Source organism: Idiotropiscis lumnitzeri, chromosome 6 (assembly GCF_059441095.1).
Source record: "Idiotropiscis lumnitzeri isolate Australia: NSW breed Sydney's pygmy pipehorse chromosome 6, RoL_Ilum_1.0, whole genome shotgun sequence".
NCBI lineage: Eukaryota > Metazoa > Chordata > Actinopteri > Syngnathiformes > Syngnathidae > Idiotropiscis > Idiotropiscis lumnitzeri.
In genome coordinates this window covers 8,038,517-8,054,039 of record NC_142396.1, presented here as the reverse complement: position 1 = coordinate 8,054,039, position 15,523 = coordinate 8,038,517, and the positions used below count along the sequence as shown (strand labels likewise).

Genomic DNA, 15,523 nt, shown 5'->3' with positions numbered 1-15,523 from the left:
GTGGTGGTAGGGCCTGCGGGTGTGGTTGTAGATTTAGTTGTTGTACTAGGTACTTCAATTGTTGAACTGGGACCTGCAGGTGTAGTTGACGTTGGAACTTCAGTTGTTGTGCTGGGGCCTGCGGGTGTGGTTGTAGATTTAGTTGTGGTAGTTGGCCCCTCAGTTGTGGTACTGGGTCCAGCAGGTGTGGTTGTCGTTGGACCTTCAGTTGTGGTGCTTGGTCCTACAGGAGTGGTTGTAGATTTAGTTGTAGTTGTCGTTGGACCTTCAGTAGTGGTGGTGGGGCCTGCGGGTGTGGGTGTAGATTTAGTTGTTGTTGTCGTTGGACCTTCAGTAGTGGAGGTGGGGCCTGCGGGTGTCGTTGTAGATTTAGTTGTAGTTGTCGTTGGACCTTCAGTTGTGGTGCTTGGTCCTACAGGTGTGGTTGTAGATTTAGTTGTAGTTGTCGTTGGACCTTCAGTTGTGGTGGTGGGGCCTGCAGGTGTGGTTGTAGATTTAGTTGTTGTACTCGGTACTTCAATTGTTGAACTGGGTCCTGCAGGTGTAGTTGACGTTGGACCTTCAGTTGTTGTGCTGGGGCCTGCGGGTGTGGTTGTAGATTTAGTTGTAGTTGTCGTTGGACCTTCAGTTGTGGTGCTTGGTCCTACAGGTGTGGTTGTAGATTTAGTTGTAGTTGTCGTTGGACCTTCAGTTGTGGTGCTTGGTCCTACAGGAGTGGTTGTAGATTTAGTTGTAGTTGTCGTTGGACCTTCAGTTGTGGTGGTGGGGCCTGCAGGTGTGGTTGTAGATTTAGTTGTTGTACTCGGTACTTCAATTGTTGAACTGGGTCCTGCAGGTGTAGTTGACGTTGGACCTTCAGTTGTTGTGCTGGGGCCTGCGGGTGTGGTTGTAGATTTAGTTGTGGTAGTTGGTACCTCAGTTGTGGTACTAGGTCCTGCGGTTGTGGTTGTAGATTTTGTTGTGGTAGTTGGACCTTGAGTTGTGGTGCTGGGTCCTGATGGTGTGTTTGTAGGTGTCAGACCTTCAGTTGTGGTGGTGGGCTTTGTGGGTGTGGTTGTAGATTTAGTTGTTGTACTAGGCACTTCAATTGTTGAACTGGGTCCAGCAGGAGTGGTTGTAGTTGGACCTTCAGTTGTGGTCGTGGGGCCTACAGGAGTGGTTGTAGATTTCGTTGTAGTTGTTGTTGGACCTTCAGTTGTTGTGCTGGGACCTGCAGGAGTGGTTGTAGATTTAGTTGTAGTTGTCGTTGGACCTTCAGTTGTGGTGGTGGGGCCTGCGGGTGTGGTTGTAGACTTAGTTGTTGTACTAGGTACTTCAATTGTTGAACTGGGACCTGCAGGTGTAGTTGACGTTGGAACTTCAGTTGTTGTGCTGGGGCCTGCGGGTGTGGTTGTAGATTTAGTTGTGGTAGTTGGACCTTGAGTTGTGGTGCTGGGTCCTGATGGTGTGTTTGTAGGTGTCGGACCTTCAGTTGTGGTGGTGGGCTTTGTGGGTGTGGTTGTAGATTTAGTAGTTGTACGAGGTACTTCAATTGTTGAACTGGGACCTGTAGGTGTGGTTGTCGTTGGACCTTCAGTTGTGGTGGTGGGCTTTGTGGGTGTGGTTGTAGATTTAGTAGTTGTACGAGGTACTTCAATTGTTGAACTGGGACCTGTAGGTGTGGTTGTCGTTGGACCTTCAGTTGTGGTGCTTGGTACTACAGGAGTGGTTGTAGATTTAGTTGTAGTTGTCGTTGGACCTTCAGTTGTGGTGGTAGGGCCTGCGGGTGTGGTTGTAGATTTAGTTGTAGTTGTCGTTGGACCTTCAGTTGTGGTGGTGGGGCCTGCGGGTGTGGTTGTAGACTTAGTTGTTGTACTAGGTACTTCAATTGTTGAACTGGGACCTGCAGGTGTAGTTGACGTTGGAACTTCAGTTGTTGTGCTGGGGCCTGCGGGTGTGGTTGTAGATTTAGTTGTGGTAGTTGGACCTTGAGTTGTGGTGCTGGGTCCTGATGGTGTGTTTGTAGGTGTCGGACCTTCAGTTGTGGTGGTGGGCTTTGTGGGTGTGGTTGTAGATTTAGTAGTTGTACTAGGTACTTCAATTGTTGAACTAGGACCTGTAGGTGTGGTTGTCGTTGGACCTTCAGTTGTGGTGCTTGGTCCTACAGGAGTGGTTGTAGATTTAGTTGTAGTTGTCGTTGGACCTTCAGTTGTGGTGGTGGGGCCTGCGGGTGTGGTTGTAGACTTAGTTGTTGTACTAGGTACTTCAATTGTTGAACTGGGACCTGCAGGTGTAGTTGACGTTGGAACTTCAGTTGTTGTGCTGGGGCCTGCGGGTGTGGTTGTAGATTTAGTTGTGGTAGTTGGACCTTGAGTTGTGGTGCTGGGTCCTGATGGTGTGTTTGTAGGTGTCGGACCTTCAGTTGTGGTGGTGGGCTTTGTGGGTGTGGTTGTAGATTTAGTAGTTGTACTAGGTACTTCAATTGTTGAACTGGGACCTGTAGGTGTGGTTGTCGTTGGACCTTCAGTTGAGGTGCTTGGTTCTACAGGAGTGGTTGTAGATTTAGTTGTAGTTGTCGTTGGACCTTCAGTTGTGGTGGTGGGGCCTGCGGGTGTGGTTGTAGACTTAGTTGTTGTACTACGTACTTCAATTGTTGAACTGGGACCTGCAGGTGTAGTTGACGTTGGAACTTCAGTTGTTGTGCTGGGGCCTGCGGGTGTGGTTGTAGATTTAGTTGTGGTAGTTGGCCCCTCAGTTGTGGTACTGGGTCCAGCAGGTGTGGTTGTCGTTGGACCTTCAGTTGTGGTGCTTGGTCCTGCAGGAGTGGTTGTAGATTTAGTTGTAGTTGTCGTTGGACCTTCAGTAGTGGTGGTGGGGCCTGCGGGTGTGGTTGTAGATTTAGTTGTAGTTGTCATTGGACCTTCAGTTGTGGTGGTGGGGGCTGCGGGTGTGGTTGTAGACTTAGTTGTTGTACTAGGTACTTCAATTGTTGAACTGGGACCTGCAGGTGTAGTTGACGTTGGAACTTCAGTTGTTGTGCTGGGGCCTGCTGGTGTGGTTGTAGGTTTAGTTGTGGTAGTTGGCCCCTCAGTTGTGGTACTGGGTCCAGCAGGTGTGGTTGTCGTTGGACCTTCAGTTGTGGTGCTTGGTCCTACAGGAGTGGTTGTAGATTTAGTTGTAGTTGTCGTTGGACCTTCAGTTGTGGTGGTGGGGCCTGCGGGTGTGGTTGTAGATTTAGTTGTAGTTGTCGTTGGACCTTCAGTTGTGGTGGTGGGGCCTGCGGGTGTGGGTGTAGATTTAGTTGTTGTACTAGGTACTTCAATTGTTGAACTGGGACCTGCAGGTGTGGTTGTCGTTGGACCTTCAGTTGTGGTGCTTGGTCCTACAGGTGTGGTTGTAGATTTAGTTGTAGTTGTCGTTGGACCTTCAGTTGTGGTGCTTGGTCCTACAGGAGTGGTTGTAGATTTAGTTGTAGTTGTCGTTGGACCTTCAGTTGTGGTGCTTGGTCCTACAGGTGTGGTTGTAGATTTAGTTGTAGTTGTCGTTGGACCTTCAGTTGTGGTGGTGGGGCCTGCGGGTGTGGTTGTAGATTTAGTTGTAGTTGTCGTTGGACCTTCAGTTGTGGTGCTTGGTCCTACAGGAGCTGTTGTAGATTTAGTTGTAGTTGTCGTTGGACCTTCAGTTGTGGTGCTTGGTCCTACAGGAGCTGTTGTAGATTTAGTTGTAGTTGTCGTTGGACCTTCAGTTGTGGTGCTTGGTCCTACAGGTGTGGTTGTAGATTTAGTTGTAGTTGTTGTTGGACCTTCAGTTGTGGTGGTGGGGCCTGCGGGTGTGGTTGTAGATTTAGTTGTAGTTGGACCTTCAGTTGTGGTGGTAGGGCCTGCGGGTGTGGTTGTAGATTTAGTTGTTGTACTAGGTACTTCAATTGTTGAACTGGTACCTGCAGGTGTCGTTGACGTTGGACCTTCAGTTGTTGTGCTGGGGCCTGCGGGTGTGGTTGAAGATCTAGTTGTGGTAGTTGGTCCCTCAGTTGATGTACTGGGACCTGCAGGTGTGGTTGTCATTGGACCTTCAGTTGTGGTGCTTGGTCCTACAGGAGTGGTTGTAGATTTAGTTGTAGTTGTCGTTGGACCTTCAGTTGTGGTGGTGGGGCCTGCGGGTGTGGTTGTAGATTTAGTTGTTGTACTAGGTACTTCAATTGTTGAACTGGGACCTGCAGGTGTGGTTGTTGTTGGACCTTCAGTTGTGGTGCTTGGTCCTACAGGAGTGGTTGTAGATTTTGTTGTTGTTGGACCTTCAGTTGTGGTGCTGGGTCCTGCAGGAGTGGTTGTAGATTTAGTTGTAGTTGTCGTTTGACCTTCAGTTGTGGTGCTTGGTCCTACAGGAGTGGTTGTAGATTTAGTTGTAGTTGTCGTTGGACCTTCAGTTGTGGTGGTGGGGCCTGCAGGAGTGGTTGTAGATTTAGTTGTAGTTGTCGTTGGACCTTCAGTTGTGGTGGTGGGGCCTGCGGGTGTGGTTGTAGATTTAGTTGTTGTACTAGGTACTTCAATTGTTGAACTGGGACCTGCAGGTGTCGTTGACGTTGGACCTTCAGTTGTTGTGCTGGGGCCTGCGGGTGTGGTTGTAGATTTAGTTGCTGTACTAGGTACTTCAATTGTTGAACTGGGACCTGCAGGTGTGGTTGTTGTTTGACCTTCAGTTGTGGTGCTTGGTCCTACAGGAGTGGTTGTAGATTTTGTTGTAGTTGGACCTTCAGTTGTGGTGCTGGGTCCTGCAGGAGTGGTTGTAGATTTAGTTGTAGTTGTCGTTTGACCTTCAGTTGTGGTGCTTGGTCCTACAGGAGTGGTTGTAGATTTAGTTGTAGTTGTCGTTGGACCTTCAGTTGTGGTGGTGGGGCCTGCAGGAGTGGTTGTAGATTTAGTTGTAGTTGTCGTTGGACCTTCAGTTGTGGTGGTGGGGCCTGCGGGTGTGGTTGTAGATTTAGTTGTTGTACTAGGTACTTCAATTGTTGAACTGGGACCTGCAGGTGTGGTTGTTGTTGGACCTTCAGTTGTGGTGCTTGGTCCTACAGGAGTGGTTGTAGATTTTGTTGTAGTTGGACCTTCAGTTGTGGTGCTGGGTCCTGCAGGAGTGGTTGTAGATTTGATTGTAGTTGTCGTTTGACCTTCAGTTGTGGTGCTTGGTCCTACAGGAGTGGTTGTAGATTTAGTTGTAGTTGTCGTTGGACTTTCAGTTGTGGGGCCTGCGGGTGTGGTTGTAGATTTAGTTGTTGTACTAGGTACTTCAATTGTTGAACTGGGACCTGCAGGTGTAGTTGACGTTGGACCTTCAGTTGTTGTGCTGGGGCCTGCAGGTGTGGTTGTAGATTTAGTTGGGGTAGTTGGTCCCTCAGTTGTGGTGGTGGGTTCTGTGGGTGTCGTTGTGGATTTTGTCGTAGTAGTTTTTCCTTTTGTGGTTGTTGTTTCTTCAGTCACAACAGGGGCTGTCACTGGTGTTGTGGTCACTGTGGTTCCAGTTACAGGTCCCTCCATTGTTGTTGTACTTAATGGCGGTCCAGTTGTTGATTTTGTGGTCGTTGTTGGACCTTGAGTTGTAATGGGAGGTTCTGTTGATAGAGTAGTAGTGGATCCTGTTGTTCTGGTTACTTCTTCAGTGGCAGTGGGAGATACTGTTGGTGGGGCTGTTGGTTTTGTGTAGGTGGTGCTTGGCCCTTCAGTTACAGTAGTTGTTGGCGGAGGGGCTGTTGTAGTAGCACAGGTTTCATTTCCATGTATTACAGTGCTATTAATACATATGGCATAGTAGCACATTCCGAGGTTGTCAGTCACATTGTAAATAACTTCATATTCATCATATCTCGTTCCATTGTAAAAGCAACCTTCACATTCTTCAACACATATCTGTTGATCTTCATCAAATATGGGCTTATCTTCTGGACACACAGGATAACAACCTGCAAATATATTTGCATATTATAATTAATTAATGTCCAACGACTCAGCTTCATGCCATTGTACTTAATTAGCAATTTATCATCTTTTATTAAATATGATCATACCTTCCAGGTTTGGTAAGGGATTGCTACAAATTCCCTCAAGATTCAAACAGGTCTTGTAGCAAGGTTGATGACATGGGTTGTAGTGCCACTGGCATTCGCCTGGGTTGTTATAGTAATCACAGTAGACGGCTAACGACAAAGACAATAAAATAACATGTTAAAATTGTAAATCTATCAATTCATTTCTTATGCAGTCTAGAGTTTCGGGTAAGCCAATTAGTTGCCAGTCAATTAAAAGGCACAAAGAGAGAATATCACTCACACCTACAGTCACTGAGCAGAATTGATCTCACACTTGCTGCATAAAAGTCATTACAGCATTGGTGACTCAACTTTTTTTCTATAACACTTTAAAACAACCACTGCGGCATACAAATTGCAGTGCAACACTGAGTAAAAAATATCTGCCATAAAATAGCAAAGACAGTGACAACAGTAAATTAATAACACAAATGAATCACATTTTTATCCATTATTCATATAAATAAATTAATTAAGTAATCAATCAATTAATGACAAAAGGAATTAAATAATCAATCAATCAATTCATTAATGGTAACAGAAATATAGACAACACCATAAAACACGATATCAATCATAAGATTTGAAAAGAAATAAAAGTCGCTTAAATGAACTCGAAAATGTACAGGGAGTCAGTGAAGGGAGGGCAGAATTTGAGTTATGTGCGCCCTCTTACAAGGGCCGGTTATGGAAGTGAACAGCAGCATTTTGGACCAACTGGAAATGTTTGAGGGAAGACTGGGTGACTCTAAAATTATTTTAAAACCTTCAATTAATGTAAAGAGTGCATGGATTAGTGTTTCTTAGTGGAAGGAGTTTATCAATTTCAAAAATAAGTCATATCATGTTTTAGACTGAGAGCTTAGTAGTAACTTCAAATGAATGAACACTAAGCATTTAAATCTCAGCTCTGTTGTCAAGGACAAATTGATCAAATGTACTCACGACAGATGTCTGGAGTTCTCCATGCAACGCAGACACCGGCCTCCGTACAAGCTTGAGCATAGGCCGCAACTGATGTGCAAAAACATTCACAGTCGCCTCCAGTGTCACAGGCACACGAGTCTTTCACACAGTTTTCATAAAATGGAAGCGGATCCACCTGTTCGGACAAATCATATAAACTATCAGATAAACTGTATCATTTCTAACTCAAACATTTTCAAGACAAATCTGCCATTACCGTATTGTGACATGCTTGGAATGTTTTTCCAGTTATAATGCTGCACATCATTTTCGACCAGTGGTGACGAGACGGTGTTACCGTACATGGGTCGACGTTTGTTTCCACATTTGGACAATTGCTGTTGGTTTTCCAGCTGTTTGCAAATTCTAACACTTTGGTCACTAAGAGCTGACCCTGAGTGGTGAAGTCATTTTGTTCATTGCCATCAAAATCTCCACACAGGCCACATACTTCTCCCTATACAGACCAACAAATGAGTTAGTACATTTCCAAAACTATTCAGTATTAAGGCGACAAGAAACAGCTGCCAATAATAATTGTTCTATATATAGCATTAATTAATTCTTTGTACTCCTTATTTTGAACAGGGTTGAGTGTGAGCAGAATATTCCTTCATTAATATCCGATATACAATACATTCAACTTGAACTTACACTGTGCTGAGGTTCTAAGAGGATGCGAACGGTTGTTTTGCGATCCCACATCACGGCCATTCCAATGTCAGATTCTATCACCAGGTACATGCCCACCGTCCTTATTGTGTACTTTATTTGGTTACCCTGTTCCAGGTCAATCTCTTCATACTTTCCTTTGGATAGTTTGATTTCCATTCGCTGCAATGTAAAAAATGAAGTTCATGCTGATTGTGTTACCATGACAACAACACACAGTGTTCGATATTATTCAGGTGTCGCATAAAGTCTTACCCCCAACTGGATTCGGACAGTTTTTGAGCATGTGGTGCCTGTAGAGCCACATGGGACATTCTCTGTGATAACGCCAATGTTGTCCTGTGCTGTTTTATTGCCACATTTGTTCTTAAAAGGGAGATACATTAGAGTGTCATTACAAAATCAATAATTCGTAATCCCTTGTTGAGAACTCTTGTCATTCAAACTTTATCATTTGACAACAGTGCTCCCCATGGACTAAAATTCTATAATAGTAGAATTCTACTAACCTTGACTGCTACGTAGCTGCAGTGGCCTTGAAAGCCATATGTCCGCTGATCAAATGTATTATAATGACCACTTCCGTAAATAATGCAGGTTGCCGGGCATTTTTCCTCTGTGCACTCCCATTTTCCACTTCTGCAGGTACTGGATTACAAAGCGTAAACATAAGTGTTGTTAATATGGTGATTACGTACGAGGTGTAACAATCATATTGTACAGTGACAACAATAGCATACCATGTGTTGCACTGATTTGGAATTTGTGTACCAGGAGCATAGAAAATTCCATCATGTTTGCATGGACATTGTGACTTTACCACACAGAAACCTCTGCCATCATCAAAAAGTCCATCTGGACACCGGCAACCTGATTCACAATCGTTGGAGTCCTGCCAAGACAGACCAAAGAGCTACCTGAATAATTAACTGGAACTGTTCCCAGATAAGTGGGGAAACGGGGTAAAAAAAACAGCTTACACAATCATCGCTGTCCAGATTTAAACAGGTTGGTGCACACTGAACTCCAAGTTGTCCTGAGCCAGGATTGGAGCAGTTGAAGTACACTTTGTGTCGTCGACATTCTGTAAGAAAGGCAGAATGCTTGCCAGATGCATCAGTCAATGAAATGAATTACGCAAACAAACGTGACTTACCCGATGAGCGGGCTCTCCAAGAATGACAATGCAGCACCCCGTTACTGCACACACTAAAGACAGACACAAACCATACTCAGAATGTGAGACAAATATTTACAAAAAAAGAAAGAAAGTCTGTATACGTTAGAAATGTAAACTCAGCGAGTACATCCAGCACACTTTCACAATCTAATAACATCCCACACTACAATTATGCGTGTCAGTATGGGTAACAAAGAATATATTTTTTAAATTGTAGTTGTACTTTGCTGTGAGTAGAACTGCTCTTCATCATAATGGGAGGCGTTTTTAATAAGCCAAATTGGACAACACAATATTAAAATCCCCTCCAAATGACACAACGTTGTTGAGCGTATGCTTTAAAGTCGATGAACTAACCAGTGTTCGTCCTTGATGTTGATAGACTTCCCCGGCTGGATGATGGCCTCATTGTGATAACAGGGACACTTTTCTTTGGGGATGCAGATGGAATGTTCATCAAGGTATTGACCCTCGGGGCAGGAGCAGCCGTCCACGGGCAAGAAGTCAGAGTTGCAAGTTTGGAGCGTTGAACTCAACGATCTGCAGGTCAGCTCGCACCGTTGATGTGTGTATGAGAAGATCTGCGATGGTGGGCAGGTTTTTGTGTATTTGTCTGTTTGTAGAAGAAAGTAAGACAGGTTAGGTTATTCGTAATAGGAGGTTGTCACAGAGGAAAATTAGTTCATCTTTACAGGTTCTGATGGCTTGTCACGAGGACGGGGGCTATACGTTGATATTGAAACATATGAATTTTTTGTCTTTGAGCGAATTCTTTCCAATAGTTACCAATATGAAGCGTGAATAAAAAACTTCAACAAAAGGGACAAAACCACATTCAAATCCTTTACAGAGCCAACACTTTAAAGGACGTACGGTAATATCGCAAGGAAGCTCTTACCACACACGTTGGCTCTCCAGTCCATCAAGAATACGCCCTTTGACGCACAAGCTCGGGCATAGGAGGAGAAGACGGCACACAGGCAAGCTTCACTCTTGTCGCAGTTGCAGCTGGCATAAGTGCACCGCTGCGGAATACAATACACACCGCTAACTGCAAGTTCTAATTGCAAAACGTGCCTTACGTCTAGTTCAGTTCAATACAGTACAAATAATGGGCATTTCCATTGTCAAAAGTTGTGAGGGGTGACCCAAATAAAACAAGAAAAAAAAAGGACCATACCTTGTAATAAGGCTCAGGATCCACAAAGGAATGGCATTGTTCAAAGGTGCTATTTGGGTGTAACAGCAAGGCGCACCAATGTTTGGCGTACAAGTCTGGAAATGTTGGAAATCATCTTTTATAATCCCGACAAACAAACACGAGGGTTTAAGCAGTGTCGACGTGTACCATTTTCCACACTGAGAGAACAGGGGTCATCAAGTCTTTCCCTCGTGTCTTGGCACATGAGGTTGGACTTCCAGGTGTTACTAAACGAGGTCGCTGTCCCCTCAACAATCCCCTGAGGGGTTTTCAAGTCATCAGACACCATCAGGTTGTAGGTGCCACATAAACCTGATGAAGTAAAGGAATTTAAATTTAGGAAAATGTTGGTGTTAGAAGTAACAAGAAAGCAGTTTTACACGGCAGCATTATTGAACTGGATCGCAATTTGTGCCCAAGTGTGCTGTGTGCAAAGTTTCCTGTCATACAGATTGTTCAATGTAATTTTTTTTTATAACTGCAAATGTTACATTTGTATTCAGAGCTGACATATCATTAAAAATGTCAAACTCACCACGCGTCTTTCCGTTGTAGCTCTCATCCAGCCGCACATACACTTGCATAAGAGGCACGTGCTGAATCTGAATTTGCAACCCAAAACTGGTATGTAGCAGGATGTGAAAAGATGACGCATGGAATATGTTGATGTCCGCTTTGAGAAAATACAAACAAAACAACCAATAGCATCACTTTCTGACGTAAGGTCACAAAAGAACAATGAGGGTTGGATTGTCTGATCCACCTGTATGGTATGGCAAAGTGATGGTTTGCTGGTTCTGCTTTACTGTCCCATCAGAAATGAACATCAACACCTAAAGAAAAACATAATCACTCCGTTAAATGGTGCATCCAACAGGCACAACACGCACACAACAATATGCATCTTACATTGTTTCTGTCATTGTTGAGCAGGATTTTAAGCGCCTTGAGACAAGTGTCAAACCGTTGGTTTACACAAGGCACTAACTGCACTTGGATGGTAAACCTTGGACTTGAGGCATCCTGGAACACACATGGACATTTAAATGGGATTCATGTTACAGAAGATTGCGGATAGTCTTTTCTCCACCAACGAAAGCTCTGTTTCATTCACCTTGCTTTCCACCTTGGCTAGCGTGTAATAACAATCTCCGTGGAAGGTGTAAGATTTGCCATCGAAGGTGCTTATATGGGAACCCTCCTCCACTGCACATGTAGCCGGGCCCTGAAGATACTCACATGACCATCTGCCCTGAAAACACGTACTGAGATAACACAAGTCATTTAAACATAAATCAAGAGGAATATATAAAAATATAATATTGTGAAACATTCCACTTACCATATCTCCTTATCTTGTTGGTAGCCCTCGCTAGAGTTGTAGATTCTTCCATGCTTGCACTGACATTCCGATTGATCAATGCATCCTCTCATGGAAATGTCATCAAACACAGTGCCTAAAAAGTGTCAAGGATGGGGATATTATCATTTAATATGGATAACATTAGTACAAATCTGGATTTAAATAAATAAAATTTAAATAAAATAAAATAAAATAAAATAAAATAAAATAAAATTTCCAACTGACCCGGGGGGCAGAAGCAGCCATCCATTCTGTGATCCTCACACAATGAACTGGTGTCCAGGTGTGTGCATGTGTCCATGCAAGGTGAACCGCTCTCCTCGTACACCATGTTGTAAGGACACTGCTTGGCTGCAAAGAAAGAGAGCGAGCAGTGGATTAATGCAAGTAACATTGTTGTAACGGATTTTATTTATTAATTCTTAATTTTTTGTTTTGTATACTGCATGGGGGTACAATTTATATCACACGAATGATTCGGTTTTTAACTCTATATAAGTATTAAGAGTATTACATCTCATTTTATAATCAAAATAGGCAAATGGTTAAAGTTACAAGAATTTGGATTTAACAGGTCAGTGCTTTCCGATTATTGGTTTATATTATTATTATTATTATTATTATTATTTTATTTTTATCTTTTTTTTTTTTTTTTGTTAATTGTTTTTGATAAATGAATCCCCTGGTGAATTTCTGTTCAACTTCTTGTTCCTAAATGGCCAGAGGCACGGAGATATAGTTGAGACAGACAGTATCAAATGCAAATTTCTTTCATTGGCTTTTGTGACAGTTAGGATGTATCCTGCCTTTTAAAAAAGCAGTCATGAAAACATGATGACCCCAGGAAGAATAATCCAAACATTTCTTTACGTGTCTGCTCGTGTTACATATTTTAGATTTAATAACAAATGTCGTTTATACCAATGTTGCTGCTGAAAGAAACTGGAAGTAAAAGAATATCAAACACAAGATTGTTGTAATTTACCAGGTATGAAGCCTGGGAATTTTTTTTAAACCATCTTAAAATATTAAGAAAAATGTTACCACAGAACTGCGGTGTCCTCCAGTTGGGAGGCACTCCGCCAGCATGGGAACACTGTCGAGAGAACTCGGACACTGTGCTGCAGACACAGGTTTCGTTTGTGCGGTTGCTGCAGCCACACAAGTCCTGCACACAAGCCTGCACGTAAGGCGCAGGGTCAAGAAGTTGCGTGCAGGGCCTCCAGGACTCTGAAAGCAGCATTTGTTTGCAGGTTGTTCTCTAAGAAAAAAGAGATAAGTCCAGCATTACTTGTGTGACAAATAAAATGATAGTTTTGATGACGCACGGCAAAGAAAACTCACAAACTCCTCGCATGAATCCACAGCTGGAGCATCTTCAAGTGGATCACCGAACTCCTCAAAGAGGTCCTCACAATCAACATTTGGGTTATGAACCTTCTGGAAATTGCCAAACTCAATTTGGCTGATTATTCGATCTGCAATGGATTTAATTTATATTGTCAAATGTTGGCGATAAAACATGAAGGAAAAAAAACATTTTATAAACCAACCGTTGTAAATCAACTCATTGTAGACAGGAACGCCATTGTAATCGCCACAGAGTCCACAAGTGCGATTAGCGTAGTCGCGATCAACCTCAACCTACGATAACGGAGATAATTGAAGAACAATAAGACAAATCATCGATGAGATGGTTTTTGACTTTTATAGGGTCAACCAAAGTTGATATCTTTACAGTCTGCACGGAAGATTAATGACAATAATTATTATGTTGTTTAAGTTAAAAAAAATAATAATTTACCCGTCTCAATTCAGGAATGCTGGTAAGACTCATTCAGATACAAAGCCTGGTTTTAAACCTTGTATTTAATTTATAATCTTAAATGTATTCATTTAAATTCCTCCACGGAAGAAAATATCAGCTCTGTTCCAAATTTAGCTTTAAAAGAAATTGTTCATTTTAAGTTGTAGAAAAACTGTTTTCGTATTTTAAAAGGTCTTGCAACATAGAACATTGATTTTGAAAAGTCCTGAAAATCTGATCTTTACCATGACTGCATCGTCTCCATTCCACATGACAACAAGGCCAACTTTCGACTGCAGCTTGATGTACACAGCATTATTTTCCACTTGAACTCCACCGTTATAGTATGGCAATCCAACCCTAAAAAAAGAAACGATTCTCATTATATAAGCTCCTAAATCAAAGAAGAGCAATCCGAATCCGTTTTGCTTCATTTGGCGACTTACTTTTGTCCATTAACAGTGACCACTTCCTTGGTGAGATGGAACGTAAGGTCATTGATGGTGACCACCACATAGGCCACAGTGGGGATCCCGTCATTCTGCTGACGCTTCATGTGCACCGAGAACTCCTGCATGGCCTCGTGGCAGTCGGAAGCAAGGTTATACTCGCACGCACCGGAAAACTGGTAAACGTCACCGTCGAAGGTCTTAAAGTGCTCCCTGCCCCATGTGCTGCAGATACTGCTGACATGGTTGCTGACTGAACAAGGCGGAAAACAGTCAGGGTGAGAGAATGTCTGAGGATGAAGTGGCGAAAAAGTGTTTGATTGCTCTTACCCAGTCTGGCCTTGACTTCACTGACAACTGACAAAGTAAGGAAACACAAGGCCACACATTTCCACCTCATGGCTGCCACAGTCGCTATCACCAATGCAGGTAACATCGGCTGACTGTTCCCAACAGCTCCTTATATTTCCACCCCTCAATTTGATCACACCTTCTTTCAAGCAAGTTTTATTGCCACCACATGGAAAACGTGTTGAATGGATGTCTGACGCCAATATAATGATACCCACATCCTCCTGGTGACATCATTAAGCAAATTTGCTTGCAGATCAATTGAGAGAGTTTCATTATCAAGATTTTCAAAAACGTGATCTGCTGCGACTAATCACACTGATCACAAAAAATTAATAAATATAAATATGTGAATTTAATTTCTAGTCCTCTATAAAGGTTATTGCCCCCTAAGAGTATCAGTGTAAAAACTAAAGTCCTTCCTCTGAAGCGCAAGCGAATATTGAACGTGAACGAATACTATTGTAATTTAAGCTATATTTTAGGCCAGACTAATTTTTGCACCACACACAGAAACACACCAGAAGTGAAGAAAAAAAACTATACTCACACAAGCAAGACAGAGCCCCGGATCAGCTTTAGCATATTTCAATATATGTAGTTCCCGACTTTCAAAGTATACACATCGAGGATATGTTGTAAACACCAAAGATATTAGGTTAAAGGCTGCGTCATTAGAGAAAGGCATCATCTCTCAGTAATTTTTTGAAAAATATTCCCAAATCGCACGTTAAAATTTTCCCCGATTTACGGTGCCCTAATGCATTTTTTCACATGTGTGGAAGACGTTATTTATTTATTTTTATTTTTTTTGGTTGAACTTTTCTGCTACAACTCCAAAAGGTATATTTGATCCTCAGAGCATGGTGCTCTAGTGGTTAACACATCTGTCTCACAGTTAAGAGGTTGTTGTTTCATATCTCAGTTTAGGCTGTCCTTTGAGGAATTTGCACGTTTTCACCATGCTTGTTTGGGTTCTCTCCGGAGACACAAGCATCCGACCACATTCCCAAAACATGCATGTTATCTTTATTCAAGATGCTGCAGTTAATCAGCATTTTCTTTTAATGCAAATTTGTTAGGATTATGGCAGTCTAATGAACTCACATTCAAATAAAGTGTTACCAAAAACTTTAACGGATAAAATCAACATACCATTTTATTTTCATCTGACCATTTCAATTTGAAGTATACAGATGACTTTATATTTATTATTCTGACATGATTAAAAAGAAAACTGTATGGGGTGTTCAGCCATGATCTTATTTCTGACTCAGGATAACCTTACCGAGTTCACGTTGAGTCCATGCCTTCATCACAACCCGCGTCAGCCCGTCTGCTATCTGTTTGATCTGGCTGACAATAAAGTGCCAACTATTGCGTATGAAAAGTACCTATGCTCTCATTTTATTTTGTTTCCAGTTTCTTACTAATCAAACCATGAAAATTCAAGAATAACAGTTTCACTGTGTCATT

At 42.7% G+C, this 15,523-nt stretch overlaps 1 protein-coding gene across 1 annotated transcript; it reads right to left on the bottom strand.

Annotated features, from left to right (window-relative positions):
• Window positions 1-927: 927 nt before the first annotated feature.
• LOC148335039 (mucin-2-like) lies at window positions 928-14,096 on the bottom strand. Its single transcript, XM_088298063.1, has 28 exons — window positions 14,027-14,096; window positions 13,694-13,949; window positions 13,493-13,607; window positions 12,994-13,084; window positions 12,785-12,918; window positions 12,485-12,701; window positions 11,666-11,791; window positions 11,420-11,534; window positions 11,192-11,342; window positions 10,987-11,100; window positions 10,841-10,910; window positions 10,613-10,750; window positions 10,225-10,389; window positions 10,057-10,151; window positions 9,775-9,901; window positions 9,234-9,489; window positions 8,853-8,905; window positions 8,677-8,780; window positions 8,437-8,588; window positions 8,206-8,344; window positions 7,952-8,062; window positions 7,679-7,858; window positions 7,242-7,481; window positions 7,004-7,160; window positions 6,038-6,166; window positions 5,564-5,932; window positions 2,281-2,521; window positions 928-994 (listed from the first exon to the last, which is right to left on the bottom strand). Exons 1-28 carry the CDS (start codon window positions 14,094-14,096, stop codon window positions 928-930), a joined length of 4,182 nt encoding a protein of 1,393 aa, XP_088154189.1.
• Between the last annotated feature and the right edge of the window lie 1,427 nt (window positions 14,097-15,523).